This window comes from Bubalus kerabau, chromosome 20 (genome assembly GCF_029407905.1).
Source record: "Bubalus kerabau isolate K-KA32 ecotype Philippines breed swamp buffalo chromosome 20, PCC_UOA_SB_1v2, whole genome shotgun sequence".
NCBI lineage: Eukaryota > Metazoa > Chordata > Mammalia > Artiodactyla > Bovidae > Bubalus > Bubalus kerabau.
In genome coordinates this window covers 33,310,391-33,335,087 of record NC_073643.1, presented here as the reverse complement: position 1 = coordinate 33,335,087, position 24,697 = coordinate 33,310,391, and the positions used below count along the sequence as shown (strand labels likewise).

General features: G+C 39.2%; 1 protein-coding gene across 6 annotated transcripts in view; it reads left to right on the top strand.

Annotated features, from left to right (window-relative positions):
- MITF (melanocyte inducing transcription factor) overlaps window positions 1–24,697 on the top strand; it is a 230,149-nt gene that overhangs the window by 191,682 nt on the left and 13,770 nt on the right. For 4 of the 6 annotated variants that reach the window (XM_055558625.1, XM_055558624.1, XM_055558627.1 and 1 more), the window contains exons 3-7: window positions 3,398–3,625; window positions 4,674–4,757; window positions 6,891–6,986; window positions 17,042–17,159; window positions 19,143–19,199. In XM_055558625.1, coding sequence (XP_055414600.1) covers window positions 3,398–3,625; window positions 4,674–4,757; window positions 6,891–6,986; window positions 17,042–17,159; window positions 19,143–19,199 — 583 coding nt within the window. The remainder of the gene's footprint in view (window positions 1–3,397; window positions 3,626–4,673; window positions 4,758–6,890; window positions 6,987–17,041; window positions 17,160–19,142; window positions 19,200–24,697) is intronic. The other 2 variants (XM_055558626.1, XM_055558628.1) reach the window with 2 other exon arrangements.

The window sequence follows — 24,697 nt, the reverse complement described above, 5'->3', positions numbered from 1 at the left end:
AAATTTGAAAACGGTTGTTTGAGATGGATTGCTAAGTGTAGTAGAAGTGTGGTTTCATTTAATGCCAAAAACACCTCTAGCAGGCAGGTTCTGTTATCACCCTCGTTGAGCATATGAAGTGACGAAGGCCTGGAAAGGTTCATATCGTGCAGAAGGTCACATAAGTAGTAAGTTGCAAGGTCTGAATGTGATCGCAGGTTTACACTACTTAATTCTTCCGCTGACTGTGCCACCAGGCACGATGCGCCTCTCAGAGAGGCGCCAGGAATGGAATGGCCTATATTTGACACTAATGTTTCAGAAGAAGAACTAACTTCTAAGAACCTCGGTGCTCCTGCCGGGCCCCAGAATATAGAAAGAAAGATTCTCCTTCTGGACAGTGTAGAGCAGAGACCACATTTCTGTTGAGTCCAACCAACAAGTGTGTTTAATTTGTCTTGTACAGTATGAAAAATCAAACAATTAGGTGTCATTTTCATAATCTGGGAGTTTTCATTGAAAAAACAAGTTCAGGTTGCAGGCTAAACTGAAAAATTGGAAAAAAAAAACCTAACTCAACTGGAATGGTATTCCCACAGGGCCACAGTCAATTACAGATTATGTCAGCTGTTTTTTTGTCTTTTTTTTTTTTTTTTTAATGAAGCACGTGCACTCTAGTTTGCCACAGACCTCACGACCCCACAGATTATGACCTCCTTTATGTTACCTGTTTTAGGTGTTGGATTGGTGATGTCTGGGGATGATCTGTCTTCTCCATAATGTTTATAGCCAGTCCGTTCTTAACTTACTTAAAAAGATATTGACAGTAAAAGGGAAACAATACATCCCACTCTGAGCACCCCAAGCTGGTTGTAGTAAAGACCTCACTGACAGTGCTGAATAGACAACAGGTTGCTTTTTTCCTTACTAAAGCCTGAAATCCTGATTCATTTAAAGAATAAGGATCTGCCAGTGAATTAACATTTATTTTTAAATGTGCAGCCCTTTCTTTTTTAAGTGTAATAGTGAAATAAGCACATTACACCCATTGCCCTCATTTGATGTTTATTTTAGTAATGTCTATTGTCCTCATCATTATCATGTCTGGACCCTTTATGAAACTTAAAATGTTTCTGTGCACGTTAGATCAGTCATTTGAAACAATTTGAGATTGTCAACTAAAGGACTTCATTAGCCTGGGCATTTGGACAAAATTATTAAATTTCAAATTCTTGTACTTAAAATATCTCACCATTTCAGCAATGCCTATCAGCCATTATCATCATTTTAAATATATATCTGTTTGTGTTTTCCTTCCTTTGCTTCACCCCAGTGTCATAAAGCTGACAATTGTATCTGCTTGCTCACAATGTTCATTCTTTGCCTGGAACGGCATTTAGCACATAATAACATTAAATAATGGAATGAATAAATGAGCAAATATACAAATACACCAGTTGTGTATATGATAAATGTATTCTTCTCTAGCACCAAGAATTACATTAAAAGATTTTCAGTGAAAATTGTTATGCTTCCTAATTTGAGGACTAAATTGGGGAGATGTGTATTTCTTATTTTCCACGTAAATATGTATTCGAAAGTGCCTCTGTGGATATATGTATTTTTCGTTTTCTATTTAGAATAGCTCCCCCTTTTCCTAATGCAAGGTCAGGAGGAAATTTATTTATCTATCCAGCTAAGAATAAGATGCATCTTGAGACCTGGATGCAAGATGAGACTGCTGAACTCGAAAGTTCTTCAGGGACTCCCGCATACTAAAGGACACTCTTTCTGTGTTTGGAAAGGGCCGAGTTACTCATCCATTAGAAAAGTCTCATGTGTAGCTTTTAGGCAGTGTTCTCCAAAGAGGGCATCTAGCTCTTAACCTATTGCTGAAAGAGAAATAGCATTGTCTATTAATACTACTGGAACTAAAGATGAATAGTGAATTGGCCTTGATCTGACAGCGAGTTTGACTTTGATAGCTCATCCCTTAAAAAAGGTTCTTTTATATTTATGAAAAAAAAGCATGACGTCAAGCTGGGTGGGATGGGGGGGGTTGATATCAATATTTAAGAGCAAACTTGTAGGGCTTCCAAAAAAAAAAAAAAAAGCCCTTTGTGTGAACTTTTTTTTTTTTACATGCATAACTAATTAGCTTAGGTTATTATAAGCAGGGCTGCTGTGATGAAGTTTCCGGTGGTGTCTCGGGACACCTTGTTTATAGTGCTTTCTCTATGCCAGTCTACGAATTGGAATTACAGAAAGTAGAGGGAACGAATAGTCTACTGTTTCTCGTTGGATTGGGGCCACCTAAAACGTGGTTATGCTGGAAATGCTAGAATATAATCACTATCAGGTGAGCTTTATTCTTATATTCAGTCTCTGAAATGTAATTCATAAATCGAGTGTTTCACCTTTTCGTGTTATTGTAGTAGACGCACAGTTTTCCGTTGGTACGTGTCTTCCCATTTAATGTTGTTTATTATTTGATGCCATAAGCAGTAATCCAATGTAGTTTTGAACAGAGTAAATATTAGTAGGATTTTTTTCCCTCTTGTGCATGGCTGTATTCTCCCCATGACTCCTTTTCTTAGCTCATAAGAGTAAATTGTGTTTCTCAAGGAAAAAGTGACTATATTGAGTATCATTGATTTTGTTTAAAAGCTTCATCTTCTCTATTAATGTCTTATAGGAAACAAGGTGAAAATATTCTGGTGGCTTAATATACATGCCTTTAAAAACACATCCCCCCCAAAAAAAAAAGAACAAACAAACACATCTGTGGAAGTGTTTTTTGTGTTTGAAAGAAACTACTTCATGTGGAACTGCTTTTTATGTTGAGTTTAAGATCTTAATTAAAATGTTGAATACTCATGTCCCAATGAAAGTGGGAAGAATTAATCTGCAACTGGTGGATTTAATCATCAGAATGTTTCTGTTTATGTTCTACAACCATTTTATAGTTGTTTCTAAAGGAGATGTTTTTTTTTTAAAACAAAACAAAAAGCTATTATATTTGCCAAAGAAAACTGAAATAAGTTATACACCTTCTTCTAGATTATTGTTTTGATCTTAATAAACTCTTTCAGATATGTGTTAGAAAATGTTTACCCTACAGATAGTTGCAGATTTTTAGCTATTATGCATGAGAAGAAGGGCACAAGGTTTTAAAGAGATGGACTGTTAATTAGCAGGGAAATGAAACCAGGCAGAGTATTAACCCAAATCCGAAGAGTTAGCCTTTAAACTTCAGAAATAGCAAAATCCATTAGCACAGTGCCTGGTACCTAACAGGGGCTTAATAATCTATTCTGTTGACGGACTGGCCTGTCTCATGCTTGTGCCTGAAAAGAAGAGCCGTCCAAAACTCACCAATAACAGCACTTTCTTCTCTTCCCTCCATGGCTATGTTCAGGTGCAGACCCACCTCGAAAACCCCACCAAGTACCACATACAGCAAGCCCAAAGGCAGCAGGTAAAGCAGTACCTTTCTACCACTTTAGCAAATAAACATGCCAACCAAGTCCTGAGCTTGCCATGTCCAAACCAGCCTGGCGACCATGTCATGCCACCAGTGCCGGGGAGCAGCGCACCCAACAGCCCCATGGCTATGCTTACACTTAACTCCAACTGTGAAAAAGAGGTAATTCATGTTCCCTCCCCTCTCCTTTCTCTCACACTGAATGACTGTCTGTGGATCTCCCTCCTGCACTTGATTGTGGACTCTAGTCTGTCCGCGTGGCCACCTTCACCGGCCTTTGTCCCAGACTCCCCATGCTAGCTGTCATCCTCTAGCCTCTTGTCCCTGTCACTGTCACTGGGTTATTGGGTTATGGCTCCAGGCAGGGGACTTGGCCCCCTCGGAGCAGAACCCGGAGGCGAGGACCCTTTTTCTTCTATCCCGTTTCCGCTTGTTAGCTGAGTGTTCTCTTCCATGCCTTTCCATTTACAAAGCATTGAAAATGCAGGGAGAGAAGGGAAGGTGGAAAAGGGATAGTAAAAATAGAAAAGGTGTCGGACAGGCAGTTTAGAAGTTCCGCTTGCTGTGAATGTCTGGAATATTATTTTTATTTCTTCCTGAGCTGGAAAGGAAAAACAAAAAAAGCACCGAGTGTGCATGGCTGGATTGAAAGAATATATAGTACATGAGAATCTAACAAAAGCAAAGATTTCCTTGCTGGGTGAATTCGGTTTCCTTAATAAATTGCTGCTGCTGGTGAAAGCTGCTTTTTATAAAGGCTGGGTTGGAGACAAGACTCAAATACACCTCAAAGCTAATTGTGGCACCAAAATTTGAAGCATACCTAAAAGGCAAGTTGTGATTTAATGCCTGTTATTTCCAAATTATGAGATGATGAGCATCATTTTAATGGAGTTTGTCTGTCCTCTGAAATGTTCATGTGATTTCAGAGGTAACTCTTCTGAAGTTTGGTTGATTTTAATTTCTAGAGGGACTAAGTCTTCTCCCTTTTGCCCAAACCAACCATCTTATTTTTCTCTGTCCATGCTTGTCATCTGTCAAACTGATTTGATGGAAATTCTTCCTTCATTATTTCATTTCTTGGTCACATTCCACTTGACTGGAGAGCTTAGTTCATCTTGTTGCTACACCATCAACCTCGTGTGAAAATGTCACTGAACAGTGATTTGCAAATCCAAGTCATGGGCTGATTTTGCTTGTGTTTTTGCAGGGATTTTATAAGTTTGAAGAGCAAAACAGGGCGGAGAGCGAATGCCCAAGTATGAACACACATTCACGAGCATCGTGCATGCAGGTACTGAATGACTCGGCAGCCCAAGGATATAACACTTTGTAATGAGGATCTATATTTGTGGCTAATCACACCTTCCTAATGACTTTGGATTTTTGCCCCCACCCCCATTGATTTTTTTTTAAATCATTATGTCTCATGATTTAAAAACTACTAGGGAAATGATACTAAAATGCATTTTTCCCTGAGTTGCTGTAAGGTGTTAAACAGTGCTTAAAATACATAAATTTTATATTAAATTTAAAATTTAATAAATAAGATGTTATCTGCTGTACTTCATTTAGATACCATTATCAAAGTGTGTTATACAAATTTATGGGTTAGCAACTTGGACAGAATATCTGTAAAACCAAGATGTGTGTATGTGTGAGATCTATATAGTTTTATAAAATGAAATCTCATGGAAAATATTTTTGGAAACTTTATTTATTCATTTAATGATAATTCATGAATATTTTCCCAAGCAATGAAAAGTTCTTCTGTGACATCCTGTTTAATGGATATATAAATTATGTTACATCCATTTATTAATTATATTTGTATATTTTAAATGAGTGCATGGATATATAAGAGGAAGAAAAAAATTTTTTTTTTGCTTTTTATCAACATGTATGACTCTTTTCATAAGAGAACAGATTATTTAAAAAATTCTCTCACACCAAAGCCACTAATTTCCTTTCCCTGAAAAAAAAAAAAAGATTAAACATTTACAAAGAAAGGTTGCTCATAAGTCTTATGGCCCATTTTCCAGTTTACCAATTCACTTGGAAAGTCATCTGTTAAACAGGTTATACAACTGGTATACCTGGAAAGGAAACAGTACTGGCAGTTACTCAAAACTGACCTGCATTTATTCTTCTCTGGAGTTACTCAGTGACACTTATTTTTTGAATGTATGCTGTATGCTTGGCACTGTGAGCACTTCATATGGTTTGTCCTGAAATCTCACAAGAATCCAGTAAGGGCATGAGTATTATTAACCCCATTTTACAGGTTGGCACACTGTGACTCTTAAAGATGAGGGGCAATGATCCAACCCAGAAAGTGGGAGAGCCGAGATTCTGACAAGCACCATGATGTTGAAGCCTGTCTTCTTTAACTATGGCAAAAAGGCACACAGGAGCATCCCTTTGAGTTCTGAACTTTCACTGTGTACTTGTGAAGCACTTTTAAGACCCAAGCAGGTGTTTGCATGCTCACGCACGCACACACACACACACACACACACACAACACACACACACACATACCAAGTAGATCAAATACATAAGATGTTTACGAAGAAATGTTTTCACAGACTTGTCTTTGCAACTGCTGCAATGCACATGTAATCACTGTTGTTTATTATCGTGACTGATGTTTTGGTACTTTAGAAATAAAATTGATCTAGAGGGAATGTCAGCTCCACGACTGTAATGATAACCTCGTCCTGGTGCTCTCCTCCGGGAGTGCCAAGCACACTGGCAGGCATACAAGGAGAGACTTAGTTTACAAGTCATTGTAAGATTACTGCAGGGCTAACCAGTGGCCTGGGAGCCACAGCGCCCCCCACATCCTATGGGAACAAAGGGTTGAACAGCCATCTGTGGTTTGTTTTTTTTTACTCCAAGGAGGGTGTGGGAAATGTACTGGATATAAATTGAGATGAGAAAAGGAAAAGGCAGCTATCATTCAAGATGAAGTTTCCTGGTTCCTCTTTCCAGTTTAGGGCAGGCAGTTTTATACAACAATTGAAAGCATAGTTCAAACTGTGGCTCCAACCCCTCTTTGATGTGTGACTTTGGGCAAGCTGCTTCTCATGTATCTCACCTGAAAAATTGCTGTAATAATAGCACCTGTTCTGGTAGGGTTATTGTCAGGGTAAATCAGTTAGTCCATAAAAAGCCCCGAGCCCAGTGACTGGCACCTAGTAATCACTCAGTATGTGCTGATTGCATGTATCATCCTCCTCATCACTCATTAGCATTAATGGTCTTCAGTAATGTACTCCTTTGGAGAGAAAGAGGACAGTCATCTCTTAGACTCTAACTAAAGAGTGTTACTTCTTTAGATCAGGAAAGACCATGGATCTCTCTTTGGATTGCTTTGCACGGTTTTTGCTTATATCTGTCTCTCTTCCATTGCCTTTTTCCCTCAGATGGATGATGTAATTGATGACATCATTAGCCTAGAATCAAGTTATAATGAAGAAATCCTGGGCTTGATGGATCCCGCCTTGCAAATGGCAAATACGGTATTGGTGATCTTTTTATTTTTCTAAAAGAAAAGCTTGAGATATTATTTCCAGTGTTTTTTCCCTGTTCCTGAATTTTCAGTTTCTCTTTGCAAGTGATTCTTTGAGAAGTTAATTCATGAGGCAGAGAAATATCTTAAGATCACAGATAAATGACTCAGACATTGGAAATTAAGAATTGCTCGTGAGTTTATCAGGAACCCCATGATAAAGAACTCTGCATTCCCTGGAGTCCAAGTTCACTTTCAATAACATGCTAGGTTTTCTAACTCCCCTCCACATCTGCTGCCTAACTTAGTATACTGCTGCTGAGGGAAATACAGTTTGCTGTGTTATTTACAGTGGTTTTCTGGTCGGCCTGAAAACATAATACACTTTTTAAAGGAGATCCCTTACTATTGACAGGTGATTAAGTGACGTTCAGTTTGCCCCTATTCAATGGCAAATTTATTCCAATTTTAGTTCATTAAGCAGGGGTCATATTTGCTCTTCTCTGTTAAGTATTCCTGTCTGCAGTTGGAGCCTTGCCTGTAGAGTTTATTTTCTTTCACTCCTTCCGTTTGCGTCTTACTTGGTTCTCGCAGGAATTCCTTGAGTCATGTTGGGATGCTATCATTGCCCTCCGTTTTAGGGTTAGGAAAGGTTAGCTTGTGTTGCCCTAGGTTATACAGCTCAGATGTGTCAGAGCTGGGACACGGTACATCTTTGAATGCCTGCTGCTGCTGCTAAGTCGCTTCAGTCGTGTCCGACTCTGTGCGACCAGAGTGCAACTGGTGTGCCCATGTGCAACTCTGTGTGTCCCATAGACGGCAGCCCACCAGGCTCCCCTGTCCCTGGGATTCTCCAGGCAAGAACACTGAAGTGGGTTGCCATTTCCTTCTCCAACGCGTGAAAGTGAAGCTGCTCAAACGTGTCTGACTCTTAGTGACCCCATGGACTGCAGCCTACCAGGCTCCACTGCCCATGGGATTTTCCAGGCAGGAGTACTGGAGTGTGGTGCCATTGCTTTCTCCACTTTGAATGCCTAGTCCCATCATTTTCTGTTTTCTATTCAAGCAATGCCATGAGACTGTCATATTCTTTAGTAATTAGTATGTTTTGGGGGGTATACTATTTTCATTAACATTTAAATTTCACCAAGAGTTCAAGAATATGCTAGCCTTCTGTTCAGATTTTTGAAATGAAAATAAAATGGACAAACAGCTTTAAGGGTGCAATATATTTAAGACTGCATAATATATTCACCAGCTGGACAATCTAGGGGTGGTGTAACTATACTCTTAAGAGACAAGCCCTGGAATTGGAGGAAGAACCTACCATTCAGGACTAAACAGAGGACTCTGGTTGCTGACAGAATCTCCCCTTGACTTCAGACTTGACACAAACCGAGCAAATCTATCAGTATTGCTGATAGATTTGACACACTTGACACACACTCACTTGACAGAAACCAGTGAGTTCAGGACAGTTACAGGATAGATTGGCCAGAGCTGGTTCGGATTGTGGGAGCCAGTCTGAAGCAAGCAAGATTGATTGGAGGATAGAGTCATCTTTTAAAAACCACTAATTTACGGGGTCTCAAAGAGTCGGACACAACTGAGAGACTGAACTGGACTGAACTGAATTTCTACACAAGTTCCTAAGATGCTTTTCCTAAACAGGGTAGTAATTGGTTTTTAAAAGAGTAACTTCCATGGTGGTAAAAAGGGTGAAAGGGAGTTGTTGCTAGTGGTTATAGAAATTCAGATTTGCAAGATAAAAAAGTTCTGGAGCTGTGCTGCCCAACAATGTGAATATACTTAACACAATTGAACTGTACACTTAAAAATAATTAAAAATGGTGAATTTTAAATCATATTTTTTTTAACCACAGAATTTTTTTTTAAAGACTAAATTCCAATGATAAATTTCCCTGGCAAGGGAATGTAGTAGCTTTTACTTATTTAAACCAAAATCCCTAGAAAACCAAATTTTTATAGTTACGTTTTCTTTTCTTTCTTGATCCAGTCCTTTAAGTCACCTTCTTGAAGTCTTGAGGAGTAAGGACTCCCCTCAAAACCTCTGAGTTTTTTCTAGATTGTTTAGTTTTGTCAATTTACTGCCCGTTTAAACTCACCCCCCATTTTGAAAGAACTAAATATTATTTCTAACAAATGTTTCCATGCCAAACTCGTCCCACCCTCTTTGAGCCCTGGGTCAGCTTCTGTGGAACCCTCTTACTTTCAGCTTTATGCATCCGTGAGGCAGACTGTGCCTGTCAGGAGTCAGAATCCTAGGACGAACAGGAGCAAAAACCTTGGAGGAGCTTGTGCTCAGGAATTTATAATTTTTACATATACCCATGGGGTCGCTAGGAGTCGGACACGACTGAGCGACTTCACTTTCACTTTTCACTTTCATGCATTGGAGAAGGAAATGGCAACCCACTCCAGTGTTCTTGCCTGGAGAATCCCAGGGACGGGGGAGCCTGGTGGGCTGCCGTCTGTGGGGTCTCACGGAGTTGGACACGACTGAAGTGACTTAGCGGCAGCAGCAGCAGCAAGTCATTTCAGAAGAACTTTGCTGACAAGGGTGGTAATTTTCCAGTGGCATCAAATGGATACCTGCGCATACTCAGGAGAACTATAGGATTGACATGATTCTTTTAAATTATTCTTTTTTTAAAAATTTTCCCCAGTGATGAGGACCACAGATGTCATCTGATCTAACCTAGTACTCACTGCCTTAATTTCCTCTTGCATATCCTTTGTATTCCCCTTCAAAATATCAGGCTTTCAGCTTCTTGAAAGCTTCCAAATCTACACTCACAAGTGAAGCAGTGTAATGCAGTGGTTGGGAGTTGAGGATTTACCGTCAGACCTGGATTCAAATCCTAAGTCTGCCGTTTACAGCCTGGCCTTGCACATTACTTGGTTTCTTGAAGTCCTGCATTTCCTTATTTGTAAAATGAAACTGATCATTGTTTCTCCTTGACATGGTCATCTCCTAAATTATGAATTGTTGTTGTTTAGTCATTGAGTCCTTTCCAACTCTTTTGTGACCCCACAGACTGTAGCCCACCAGGCTCCTCTGTCCATGGGATTGTCCCAGACAAGAGTAGTGAATTGGGTTGCCGTTTCCTTCTCCAGGGGATCTTCCCGACCCAGGGATCAGACCCCTGTCTCCTGCATTGGCAGGCAGGCTCTTTACCACTAGCCCCCTGGGAAACCCTAAAGTATGTACAGCATTTAGCATTGGAAACATAGCTTGTTCTCAACAATGTCTAAATTATTATATATAATTTATTATAGTTTAAATAATTTTGATAGTATTTTATCCGGGTGATATTCACTCAGCACCTGTAATATGCCAGCTCTATGTTAGAATAATATCATATTCAATAATGGAAATATTTCTCATAGTGAGTCTCTCTGTGGATGTGGATCCCAGTTTGCCCCGTGGAGAACTTGTCCTTGTGACAACCCTCTGAAGACATGACCTTTAGACTGAATACCCGTGTCTCCTCGGTCAGTCTACGATGGAGTAGATATCCTAGTCTGATTGCTCCTGAACTCACTTTAAGATTGATTTAGCCTTTATTAGATGCCTCATAGAAGAAGGTGATGGCACCCCACTCCAGTACTGTCCAGAATCCCAGGGACAGAGGAGCCTGGGGGCTGCAGTCCATGGGGTCGCTAGGAGTCGGACACGACTGAACGACTTCACTTTCACTTTTCACTTTCATGCATTGGAGAAGGAAATGGCAACCCACTCCAGTGTTCTTGCCTGGAGAATCCCAGGGACGGGGGAGCCTGGTGGGCTGCCGTCTGTGGGGTCACAGAGAGTTGGACACGACTGAAGCAACTTAGCAGCAGCAGCAGCAGCAGATGCCTCACATGTGACCAGTGCTGAGTGAGGTGCTATGGATGCAGATGAGTCAGGTCTCCTTCCTGGTCTCACTGGGCTTACAAGTTTAGAAAAGGAGACCACTTCAGACTTTGAATGGAGAAGGATAATTCAGAAGCAGAGAGACCATCTCAGGGGAGTCCGTAGATAAGAAAGAATCCCCAGGGCAGACTTTAATTAATCCCCAGTCAAGAGAAGAGTAACCTCCAGTGCCCTCAGGGGGCACTGACCTTGTCCTGGTCCCCATTTCTCTTCTGTGTTCTCCACATCAGAGCTTTCCCACAAGAAACTATTTCGGCATTTTACAACTGGCAGAAAGACACGGTAACACAGAAGGTAGGAACACAGGCTCTCAGCCAGACATCTGAGTTCAGTACATACTCTGGAGTGAGTTTGTCTTTGCCTCACTTTCCTTCGCTGGAAAATGGGGATAATAATAGCATCTAAAACAAGAGAACCTATGCCATCACTAAATGTTAGTTACTAGCTCTTATTCTTGATAAAATTGGGTTTTAATTATTAGAATTAAATAATAGAACCAACTACAACTTACTAACATTTTAATGTTTTCCCCACAGTGAAGTTTAAACTTAATATTCTTTATGTTGGGCATTTTTTTCCTTTTAGTTGGTTCTTTGAAATGGTCTATTTTAAGTTAACTGTTTTAAAAAATAAAGTGGAAGGAACACTTAGAGAGGAAACTATCCTTAGGGAATTGGAGTCTAGAAATAACTATTCTGAGAGCACAAGGGCCCTCTTGTACCATCGCAAACAAAGAATAAAAGTCCCAGTTTACTTCTGCTTACAGTACTTAATTGATATTCAGAGAAGGGGACCATCCAGGGAGAAAAAAAATAATAACATTTTGCAATTATCATTTACTTGGAAAAATATTCATTTTGGTGGAGCAGAACATTGAAGAACTCGATTCAGACAAAGTTTAGGGAACATACGCACACGTGTCTACCTTCTCTTTATTTGTCCTAATTGGACTGTGTCTTTTACTGTCCAAGGTACAGCTCATGCACTGGAAGTGAAATCTTGTCCATCAGGTTAATGTGCTGGATAAAAACCCTGCAAAGACACAATATATTCATATTAACAGAAGGTGTGCTTGCTCTTCCTTAGCTTTAAAAGTGTTATTTTGACCTAGTAATGAAGTTACCTGTGTTTATGGGGGAATTTTTCAAAATGAGAAAGGGAACCACTGAATCTTTTCCTAAATTTGCATGGCTAGGAGACTGATTTTCAATTAGAAATCCATATTATTTTAATCAGCCTCCCTTTGAGTAGCTTTCATAAGTAACAGCTGTTAATATAAAGAGCCTAAGCCATCATTTAGAGCAGTCTTTCAACCTTGGTACTGTTGACATTTGGGATGGATAATCCTTTGTTGTGGAGACTGTCTTGTCTGTTGTAGGATGTTTAGCAGGATCCCTGGCTTTTACCCACTGGGGGCCATTCACACCTTGCCATCTCACAGTGACAACTCAGAATGTCCGAGACAGTGACAAATGTCCCCTGGGGAAAAGGGGCAAAATCACCCCAATGGAAAAAGATTTGGAATATGGAGTAGTCACTTTAGCCACACACATCCCCTCATTTCTGTGCTTAGATCTGCATTGCAATCCACGGGATGCTTGGTAATTCATGTGGCGGATAGTTCTGTTAATCAAGGTGAAAATTAGTTTGACTGCCCAAAAACTGTGACTTCCCTGGTGGCTCAGACAGTAAAGAGGCTGCCTGCAAGGCACGAGACCCGGGTTTGATCCCTGGGTCGGGAAGTTCCCCTGGAGAAAGGAATGGCAATCCATTCCAGTATTGTTGCCTGGAGAATCCCCATAGACAGAGGAGCCTGGCTAGCTGCAGTCCATGGTGTCACAAAGAGTGGACATGACTGAGCGAAAAAAACCGTAGACAAAGAATATACTTTCAGGAAAACTCATCGGACATGAATTTGAGCCACTTTGAGAAATAGAGAAGGACAGGGAAGCCTGATGTTCTGCAGTCCATGGGGTTGCAAAGGGTCGGATACAACTGAGTGACTGAACAGTGAAACATAGTTTATCAGTCACTTTAAAAGCAGGTACTCTGTTTCACTTGTGCGTGCCTCTTCAGTCATGTTCGACTCTTTGTGACCCCCATGGACTGTATGTAGCCTGCCAGGCTCCCCTGTCCATGGAATTTTCCAGGCAAGAATACTGGATTGGGTTGCCTTTCCCTTCGTCTGGGGATCTTCCCCACCCAGAGATCGAACTCGCATCTCCTGCGTCTCCTGCATTGGCAGGCAGATTCTTTATCACTGCACCACCTGTTTCACCCACTTTATCTTGTTTACTTTTTACAAAACCCTGTGAGATGGGTGATATGACTGCTACTTTTCAGAGAGGGACATCTCACCTCACAGAGTTGAATATCATTTGGCACATCAGAGGCAGCTTCTAACCTGAGTCACTGGCTCCTTAGCCCAGGATGTAAATGACTGCACCATTCATTTGTAAATTTGAGTACCCACAGTTAGTGAGCAGCTGCGTTTTTATTTGCTCAGGTTCATTTGGAGATTAATTGAAAATTGCAGTTTTGATTATTGATTATTTGATTATTGAAAATTATCAGCAGGTTGATCCTGCTCTCCTCCCAATAATACGATTAACATGCAATGTGAACCTCCTATCAGAAACCTGCACTCAGAGCAATACCTTGATGTTCCTTTTTGTAAAGTCAGCATGATAAGTTACAAAGATTGCCTTTTAACCTCTGTGCCTGGTTCAGAGTAGGCACCCACAAAATTAAGTTTTCCTCAGCAAAATATCCCAGCAGGCTCTATGATGCCCACTCCTAACCAGCAAGATTGGAAAAGCTGCCGAAGCGAGAAATCTTTTCAAGAACTCTCCAGAGGGTTATAAGCTGCTTTTTCAACTGGAAGTAATGATGTTTGACCTCAGTGGAGTGCCCGATAAGGCGTCTTGTTCCAAAGATTTTAATTCATCTCTCTTTTTGGTCAGCCCTGCTGTCAGTCCACACAGTCTTCTCTGTAGTTTTTAACCCCTACTCAATCCATTTCTCGGAGAAAGCGATGGCACCCCACTCCAGTACTCTTGCCTGGAAAATCCCATGGACAGAGGAGCCTGGTGGGCTGCAGTCCATGGAGTCTCGAAGAGTCGGACACGACTGAGCGACTTCCCTTTCACTTTTCACTTTCATGCATTGGAGAAGGAAATGGCAACCCACTCCAGTGTTCTTGCCTGGAGAATCCCAGGGATGGGGGAGCCTGGTGGGCTGCCGTCTATGGGGTCGAACAGAGTCAGATACGACTGAAGCGACTTAGCAACAGCAGCAGCAATCCATTTCTTTCTGAGTTCTCCCCGCTTCCACCCGACTTGCCCATCCCTCTCTCTCTCCCCAACTCTTCTGTGTATGTCTCTCTTCCTGTTTCCACCCGCCCCCTTGTGTCTTTCTTTGTCTTATCCCCAGTTTTCAATTCTTTCACCCTCTCTTTCTCTTTTTGTGAGTCTGCATTTATTAAGTATATGTACACATAACATCTTCCTTTAGATTGTGGTTAGAAAATATATTCTTATCCTGGAGAAGTTGATAATAGAACATATCTGTTCAGTATCGATCCAGTGATAACTTAGAGGTTTTTTTAAAGTTAGTTGTGTTTATCACTTGCCTATTATTTATTCATAACAAATTATCATAATAACACAGTTGCATGCTTTGCACACAGTTTGCACATGTGATCTTTATTTCTCAAGCCATGGAAATAATTGTTTTTAGCTTGTGGCATTGAATCTCAAGTCACATTATTGGTTTATTAATACCAGATGAAAGTGAAAGTGAAGTCGCTCAGTCGTGTCCAACTCTTTGCGACCCCATGGACTGTAGCCTACCAGGCTTCTCCCTCCATGGGATTCTCCAGGCAAGGGTACTGGAGTGGGTTGCCATTTCCTTCTCCAAGGGATCTTCCCAACCCAGAGATCGAACCCGGGTCTCCTGCATTCCAGGCAGACGCTTTAACCTCTGAGCCACCAGGGAAGCCCATTAATACCGGATAGTTCTTCCCAAATCTGAAATTCTAGAAGGATAGGAAGATAACTTGAGCAAACTCCAGGAGACAGGGGAAGACAGGGAAGCCTGAAGTGCTGCAGTCCATGAGGTCTCAAAGAGTCAGACATGACTGAGCGACTGAGCAACAATAAAGGAGGAGGATAAAGCTTTGGAATCTCGAAGTCTTACCAGATGTCATACCAGCTTTATAACTTTTGACTCTCTGACTCTACAGTGCTGTATCGAGACATTTGAGCGTCTTTTACTTTGCTGTATTAAGTTGGACAGGAATAAAACTAAACACAGGGCAAGGCTGACCTGAGAAGATGACCTGTTTCATATTAAACCACTAAGACAGCTAGTAATCATAGTCACTTTTTTATCAGCTCCTTAGCTAGAGGCCCTTGAAATATGGTTCAAGGGCATTTTACATTATCACATTTTCATATGTATACGTATAGTGAGATATGTGTAATCCATTTCATATGCATAATTTAGATGCTGTCTTCACAAAGGAACAAAAGACTGAATGGAGAAGAGAGATGTGCTCTGCTGATCTGTCTGTTCGAACAGCCCCCAACCCCTAGAGCACGTGTCATATTAACCTGTTGGAAAACATCTTCTTCTCTGCAGTCTTCCCCCATCTGTCTACCTAGGGATTTAGCTCATAGAGTGTTTATTTAGAAGTCATGACAGGAATATGATACCTGGTGGCTCCCAATGAGAGGAAACACATTTGATTCTATCTTTATTTCATGGTATCTTTTAATCTGTATGTTAGTGGTTATTTGAAAGAATGACGCATGCTATATTGTGATATAGCCTCTACCAGGTACATCTGCATTACTGAGTATTTTAATCATACTTAAATGCTACTACATTTACTTTTCTCAGATTAGAGTAAAATTCAGAGTGTATAGTCAAGTAAAGGAAGGGCTTAAAGACATAAACTCTCACCTGGTAATGATAGTTTCAGAAATTATTCAAGTTGAGCTGGAAATGGGAAGTTTCTGCCATGGAAGTAATGAGATCACCTAACTGTTTTCCAGCAATTAATACTTAGACCTTTATTTCAGGGAGTGGGAAAAGGAAATGTCTTGGATCTCATATGTTTATAAAACTGAGTATATCAAACTCATGGCAGAGAGCTAGTCACAGGGAAATGTATACGTGACAAAGGGAAGTCATTGTTGGGATAAAACAGATTCACTGCTTGAAAATATTCAGTTCAGAACAAGAGACAAACACTCTTAAGCTCGTTTGGAAAGGCTCAATATTTCTTTTTTTTTTTTAAGTGTTAACATTTTGTTCTTTTATGAAAGTCAGTGGGCTCCCTCTTGTGGCTTTGTGAAAGATTTCAGTTTCAAGGAAAATACCTTTTTAGTATAATAGTAAGGATATCATTTCTTTTCCAATAAGAAAACACTTTTCATTACTTTTCTTTGTAGAGAGAGAGAGAGGAAGAAAAGGAAGGAAGAAAGTTGACTTTGATGCAAAACCGGACTTGGCTACAAAGCTATGCCACATAGAACATGACTTATAATAATAATAGCCAATATTTACTGAACATCTACCATAAGCTACTAGATGCTATAGATAATGATTTCACCACATTATCCTTGGTCTCGATGCTCATGATAAACCTATCAGATGGGTTGTATGCTGATTTGATGTGTGTGAGATTCTGCCTCCTTTCCTGTCTCTAAGGGAACCCCTAAGAGGACCATATATCTGCGAATGGATGAAATGGCAAACATCTCATTTCCTGTATTAACAAATATTTTTTACATGAAATCATTTCTTTTTTTAAAATCAGTTTTTATTGGAGTATAGTTGCTTTCCAGTGCTGTGTTAGTTTCTGCAGTGCAGCACAGTGAAGCAGCTGCCCACGTACCTATGTCTGCTGCCTTTGGGACTTCCGTTCCATTCAGGTCACCACAGTGTGTTGGGTAGAGTTCCCTGTGCTCATCAGCATGATGTTCTCATTAGTTTTCTGTTTTATACCTAGTATCAATGATGTATATATGTGAATACAGTCTGGAATAGGATATGGGTTTTAGCTGACTAATTTAGGAATCGTTCAATGATTCATTTCCATGACTGTTTTTTTCTCTTTCCAGTTACCTGTCTCTGGAAACTTGATTGACCTTTATGGAAATCAAGGCCTGCCACCCCCAGGCCTCACCATCAGTAACTCCTGCCCAGCCAACCTTCCCAACATAAAAAGGGAGCTCACAGGTAAATTCTCAGCAAACGTGCCTCTCACTGGAAGTTTTCTGTTCATGTTTTGTTCAGCAAAGTTATCCAAGTAGTGATCTCCAGAACTATTTCCAACTCACACACTTATGTTTTTAGGTCTGTGCAGTGGTTAAGACATTGAGCTATGTTTTAGCAAGGGGTATTTATACTTGAAAATCCTGGTTTCCAGTATTACTTGAGATGCTGGGAATCGGGTCCCCATTCCTCCATGACTGCCATCATTGAGTCTGTGGCCGCTGTCCCCTTTGGGGTGAGAGCAGAACACTCCCAGTCTGGATTTTTCCTGGCCCTTAGTAGCATTTGAGTTTGAGAACTCTGATCTGAATTTTCCTTTGACACACGTTCAGACCCACAGTTGGGACAGACTAAGGACATGTTTCTTACCTCTTAAGATGCTTCCTGTTACTTTTGCTCTATCACGTGCAAAAGATTCACTCACAGAGTGAAAAAATAATTTATCAAATGGAGCAATGGGTATCGTTTGCTCTTGAGGCAAGTGTGAAATTACCTGTTTCGTCATTTTTGTTTAACGCTTTAGGGAAGGCATTTGGCCATTAAAACACGATGAAACTGCATTAGAACTGGCATTCTACCCTGCTGGATTTTATGGCCTTCAGCTCATCCGAACCCTTTTTATTATTTGATCCTTGCATCCTACAGGATTCGGTGAATAGACTGAGACTATGGAATATAGATTTGGTGCAAAAAAAAAAAATTCCTCTTGTATTCAAGCGTGTCTTTGAAAGAACAAAAACAAAAGTTCAGAAAATTGTGGCAGGAGAAAGACATTAAAACAAAAGACATTGATTTGGTTTTTAAAAAGATGATTAATACATAAAAACCATCAAAAGCCAACAAACACATAGGTATCGTACCAGGAAGTAATAATACAATGAAGTTTTAGAAAACATAGCTAAATGAAACTTGTGTTAAATAAGGATGGTTATGTGTTAAATAATATGGTTAGAGTGACATGCATAAAATTCTTGAGTGTAAAATAGGGTTTCGAATTATGTATATGATTGTTTCTTCAGAAAGAAAACCATAGCAGCAAGGGGAAAGAGGATATAAGAAATGGGTGAAGAGGGTATACATTTATTAAACTTTTTAAAAAAGCAGGTATAACAGACACTATCTCTAGAGTCACTGGTATCTTAGAAAGTGACCAGTCCAGTCTGGACAAGGGTAAAATGGCAGGAAAAGAGTAAAGGGACAGGAAATGAGGTTCTGAACACTGGTAGCTCAGGAAGCAGCACACTATACACAAAAAAGAAGAGGCTTACAAGTCAGCAAATCTGACCTAATAATATCTAATACATTACAATAATATAATACATATGCTATAAATTATGCAACGATATCTATTTTAAAGTACAGTTCTGGATTATGATAATGTAATGTTTTTATATCACTTCTGAAAGGAAAGTAACAGAGGTTCCCGAATCCCCAGGATTAGTCAAGCAACCCAAAGTTCTTAAATAATGAGTTCATTTCCATGAACCAGTTAAAGATCCAGTTTGGGAGCTTCTTGGCTCAGTTTCTGTCTCAGTGTGTTAACATATCAAAGAAAGACTGAAAAGTGCTATTTCCTGAAAAGAAAATTTGACTGCTGACAATACTCTATTGACAGCAACTTCTCATAATCTCTGGTTATTTATTTTTTTGTTGTTTGTACCTGTCTGTTGTTCCAGCCTGTCAGACATTTTTGTTACTGGTCTTCTACCATTTTGTAGAAGCTAAATGTTTGCATTTATTGGATGTATATTGCTTTTGAAAAAAAAACGAAGTCTTTGATTCAAAGTTAAAAATTTTTAAACTCTGTTTTTATTTATAGTTAAGTCAGATAAACATCCATTTGTTTAGACAATGAAGTGTTTTTTTTAATTTACACCACTGTGTTCCTTGAAAAGTTCTGGTTTCTAATGACTTCATTCATGTGCACAGCGTGTATTTTTCCCACAGAGTCTGAAGCGAGAGCATTGGCCAAAGAGAGACAAAAAAAGGACAATCACAACTTGAGTAAGTTGGTTTGATGTTTATTACATTGGAGTTGATGTTCTCCTTTATATCAAAAAGTTTCCAGGCATGTTGAAGGGAAATTGATTTTACCTGTTAAAGGTATATTTTTTATGGAAGAAAATTGTTTTTTGAAGAGTCCAAAGTATATACTTTGCCTCATATTTTAATCTCAGGTTAAAGTGAATTATATACACACACATACACACACTTGTTTTCAGTATCTTGAGGACTGGTTTTTTCCTTTTTTTTCTAAGAGGGAATTTTGATCCCTGACTACCCAATTATAAGTTGCTCACACTGGAACTTAACTAACAAAAGGAGGTTATGGAATCACCTTCTCCAGTGAGATTTAAAAGAAAAAAAATGAAACATCTGGAGGAGAGTCATTGAGTGAGATGAGGTAGCCTCCCAAATTTCTGACTTTAACTGTGATTTTAAAAAAGGTCTTCTATAGGAGAAGGCAGTGGCACCCCACTCCAGTACTCTTGCCTGGAAAATCCCATGGACGGAGGAGCCTGGTAGGCTGTAGTCCATGAGGTTGCTAACAGTCGGACACGACTGAGCGATTTCACTTTGACTTTTCACTTTCATGCATTGGAGAAGGAAATGGCAACCCACTGCAGGATTCTTCCCTGGAGACTCCAAGGACAGGGGAGCCTGGTGGGCTGCCGTCCCTGGGGTTGTATAGAGTCGGACACGACTGAAGCGACTTAGCAGCAGCAGCAGCATCAGTAGAAAAATTGCCATTTGTTGTATAACTTTCTATGAGGAAGTGATTTTTAAAAGTCTAACAGTACTGTAAAATAAAAATTAAAAAAATTTTTTAATAATTTAGCATTAAAACAGAAAAAATAGAAGTCTTCTAACATTTAAAATTAGTTTCTTACATGCTTAATTTGCTCTTGATCACATCTTTATGCTTTTTCCTATGAAAATTCAAGATTTTTATTACATAAGCAAGTTCAAGAGGCTGCAAGAAAAGAAGGACTGAACTTGGAAGTAGAAAATTGTGTCTGTGTGAATTTCTCATATCAAGATCCTCTGTCCTCTTTTTCCTAAATTGATTTTTAAGGATGAAGTTATGTATGAACACTTTGTCCATGTAAAAATGATAGGATAAGCTCACAGTTCTTCTCTGAGCTCTAAAAATAATCATTGTTGGTTTTTTTGTTCAATTTGTTGTTTGTCTTAGCAACCTTTTCTTGTGTATTTAAGAATACACACCTTTATGCACGCAGAGATTATAATAGAATGATTTGGTCTATGATTTAACACAAATAGTCTCATATTGATGCCTGGTTTTTTACTCAACCGTGTGTCCTAAAGACCTTTTGCTATTACTTATCTAGATCTACTTTTTAAAAAAATTGTTGCATGGTGCTCCACATGTGACTTGTGATAGTTAGTAATCCTCCTACTGCTAAGTGTTAGTTCTGTTTCCAGTTTCTCCCTATTATACACAGTGCCACAGCAAACATTTGCAGACATGGCTCTCTGTGTACAGCGGAGTTAGTTTCTCCAGGGTAAATTCTAAGAAATGGAATTGCTAAGTCCTTCGGGGAAGGCGGTTGTGTCTGTGTGTTTTCTTTGACGAGATCCTGCTCTTCCCAGTTACCCTTTCACTTAGAAGAAACTTTTCTCACCTATTAACCAAGAGATTTTGACTAATATTTCAAAAGTCTCATCTGGTTTCTAAGTAACTTTACTCTAAGATATTTCTTCTTTTAAAAATACATTAGAAATCAGATAATGAGACAGTCTCTAAAGCTTCTCCAAAACTGAAATGTGGAAAACTAAGTTGGATGTTGGCAAAAACAGTATCTGCCTTTACTTTGTCACCAGGACTCTCAAGTTCAGGGCTGTCTGTAAAGTGCAAACATTATCAGCTCCAACTCTGAGGACAATAAAGCAGTCTTAAGATTTCATTGAACCGTTAGAAATTAATACTCAAGGTTCACTTGCCCATTGCCTTTCCTCTTCTAGGAATTTATCTTGTAAGAGTTTCTGACAAAATGGGCTAAAGATTACATTCATTTATTCATGCGTAGCTACTTCTTGAGCCCCATTATGTATAAGGCACTTTTCTACAGAGGTAAACCAGACAGACAGATTTGTCTCCTATCCTGAGAAGCTTACATGTGAGTCAGGGGCAAACAGAATGGGTGAGCAAACAGCTTTATGCAGATGGTGTTTTCAGCACAGGCTAAGTACTGTGAGGGGAATAAAAAGTACATGCGACCACTAGCAAAAGTAGTCATTATACTTTGAAAAAGAAAGACATTGGGAATAGTCTAAATATTTATCAGTAGCGGATTTGTAAAAAATAAATTATGGTACATCCTTATAAAGGGCACTCAGTGGCTCTTAAGAAGAATGGTGTTGGTCTGTTTCATCTGTCTACAACGAATTACTGAATGAGGAGAGCAAACAGCACAACGATATGTATAGGATCCCATTATGTAAAAGGAACACACTGTGTATGTGTGTGTGTGTGTGTGTGTGTGTGTGTGTATTTAGAAGATCTAGGAGTCAGCCTTGTCATTGCCAATTTCCTCAGGCATATAGATGTTGGATGGTGTGAAGAGTTGTTTCTTACTTTTTTCTTTACACACTTTTGCATGTTTTGCCATTTTTTTCAAGATGATATCACTTTTATAGTAAAAATATAGTTGGGGGGGAGGCACTGAATTAAAAATAAAATGTAGTACATACAAATGTTGATGATAATAGGTGTCAACAGTACACTGTTAAGTGAGAAAAGATAGATGCAGAATGGGTTTTCGTGTAATTCTGCTTTAGTGATGTTATACTTTATTCGGTTCATGGTTGTTGGAGGCCTAGTGTGTGCTAGGCTTATATGGGTACTTGGAACACATCAATGATTAAGCATATATAAATAAATAGAAACATGCAAATGTTAGATGGTAGACAGCTCTATGATTAAATGAATGAATGAATGAATGAAATATGTAGATGTTAGATGTCAGAAAGTCCTATGAGGAGGCAGTGCAGAGAGGGGAGTAGAGTGTTGGGATGGGCATGGGAGGAGGTGGGTCCCTTCTAAATAGGCAGTCAGGGAGGGCTCATAGGTAAATTTGAGTCACTACTCGAGGAGGGTGAGGGCAGAGCCTTTCAGATATCTGGGGGAAGAGTGTTCCAGGCAGGGGGAACAGCAATATGAGGTCCTAAAGTGGGGAGTGTGTCTGATTTGGTTGAGGAAGAGCAAGAAGCTCATGCAGCTGAAGATAGGAGGAACACAGATGAGTCACAATCAAACGTGATCAGAGGAGGAGAGGAAGAGAAATGAGAATAGAGGGATGGGAACTCCCAGATCCTGGAGGACACCTCAAGGGCAAGCAATTGAAGGGTTTTTCAGCAAGAGATTAACAAGCTCTGACTCATGTTTTCACAGCTTATGCACTGTAGATAGACTAATGGGGGTAGGGAATGAAGAGCATGGGTGAAGTAGAAGTACCACTTGGGAGGACTGCAATAATCCAGGCAAGAGATGCTGATGGTTTCTATCAGGTAGCAGCAGAGATTTGAAGTGGACAACTTCTGGAAATATTTCAGAGATAGACCCAGCAGATTTTGCTGATGGATTGAATATAGGATGTGAAAGAAATAGAGTTACAGAATTGATTCTAAGTTTCTGCCCTAAGCAACTGGAAAAATGGAGTTACATTGAGGTAAGAAAGCCCGTGGGTGAAGCTTATTGAAAAAAGGAAGATCAGGGGCTGAAGTCTGGAGTGTCAGGGCTGCCCATTGGACCTTTATATGGAGGACTTCCATATGACCTTCCTAAGTCTCTAGTAGTAGACTTACGAGTCTAGAATTCCAGGGAGATGTTTGGGCTGCAAATACGATAGTCATCATTGTATATGTGGTATTCAAAACCATAGTACTAAATGAGGTTACCAGGAAGTGAATGTAGATCAAGAAGAGCCTCAAGATCTGTTTCCTGGGTGTACCCCTAGCTCACGTGTGTGCTTATTCTTAGAACATAAAAATAATCACCAAGGATATGTAACAAATTTTACAGTGGTGGTATCAGGCTCATTAGAGGCTTTTATTTCATTTTATATATTTCAGTAATATTTGATTTTTTATGAATATTTTATGCCTGGAAAAAGAAAACATGTCATGCTTCAGTGTTTTGGAAGAAGTTAGCTAGATCAGACGTCCAAAAATTTCTTCTTCAGAGCCAGTGATTATCCCTATTTCTATTTTATAAAAGTCTGATGATAAGACTGTGTTATGCATAACTAATTTAATCTTAGAAATAATCACTCAGCTAAGAAAAAAATGCAATATGCATTGAGAAAGTAGTGAATAATACTGTTTATTAAGCATGCAGAATGTTAGTGAGTCAAATATAAATATATATTAGATTTTGTATATGCAAAGTAAAATATTAATACCTTTAATCCAATTTATTAGACTTTAAGTTATTTGGAATTTCTTTTCAGACTAGGTAAATTTAAAACATTTATTAAGTCATATGCCTACTATTTCACTCCCCTTCCCCCAAGAAGATGATTATTCAGTTGAACGTACAACTGGATTTATAAAAGAAGAATGCTGTTAGGATGCATAGTATAGTTGAAGATGCTTGACTTCTAGGATTATTTTATTCATTATTGTAGCCAGTGGACATGTCTGCCTGTTGAGCATTTGAAATGTACCTAATTCAAATTGTGAGTTGCTGCAAGTATAAAATGCACACTGGATTTTGAAAAGTTAGTACAGATAAAAGGATGTTAAATATTTATAAATTTTTATATAGTCTACATGTTGATATTATAATGCTTTTGATATATTGAGTTTAATAAAAATATTAAAGTAGATTTCACTTCTTTGTTTTTACTCATTTAATCAGACTGCTGGAAAACTAAAAACTACATGTGAAACTTTAGTTTTTAGTAGTTTCACATTATGTTTCTGTTGGGTATTCCTGGACTGGAGCAAAGATTTTTGTATGGCCTGTAGGCTGAGAATGTTTTTTTACATTTTTAAATGGTTTAAAATGCCCGAAGAATAATATTTTATGATATGTGAAAATTATATAAAATCCAAGTTTCAATATCCAGTGATTCTTGTTAGTAAACTTGCATCATCCAAAATCGTGTTCAGTTAATATTAGTACATTTTGAATTTTGTCAACACAAAATTTATGGAAATCTGTTTTCTCTTTTGCTGTGTAGGTACTTAATTATATGCTTATTTTTGCTGTTTGGCCTACAGAGAGCTCACTATCTGGCCCTTTGCAGAAAACTTGCTGCCCCTGGGCTGGAGGATCAGGGTCGAGTACTGGCTATTCTCCACTTATTGCGTCAGGCTGTTCTCCACTTATTGTGTCCTCGTCAGCTCTCTGATATCACCTAGGTAGTTTTGTCATTTGTAACTGAGGATGGTAGCTCCAATTTCAAGAGTTACTAGGGTCAAATGAGAAATTATAATCTCAGGGCTTCATAAATGATACAGCTCTGTACTAAGGT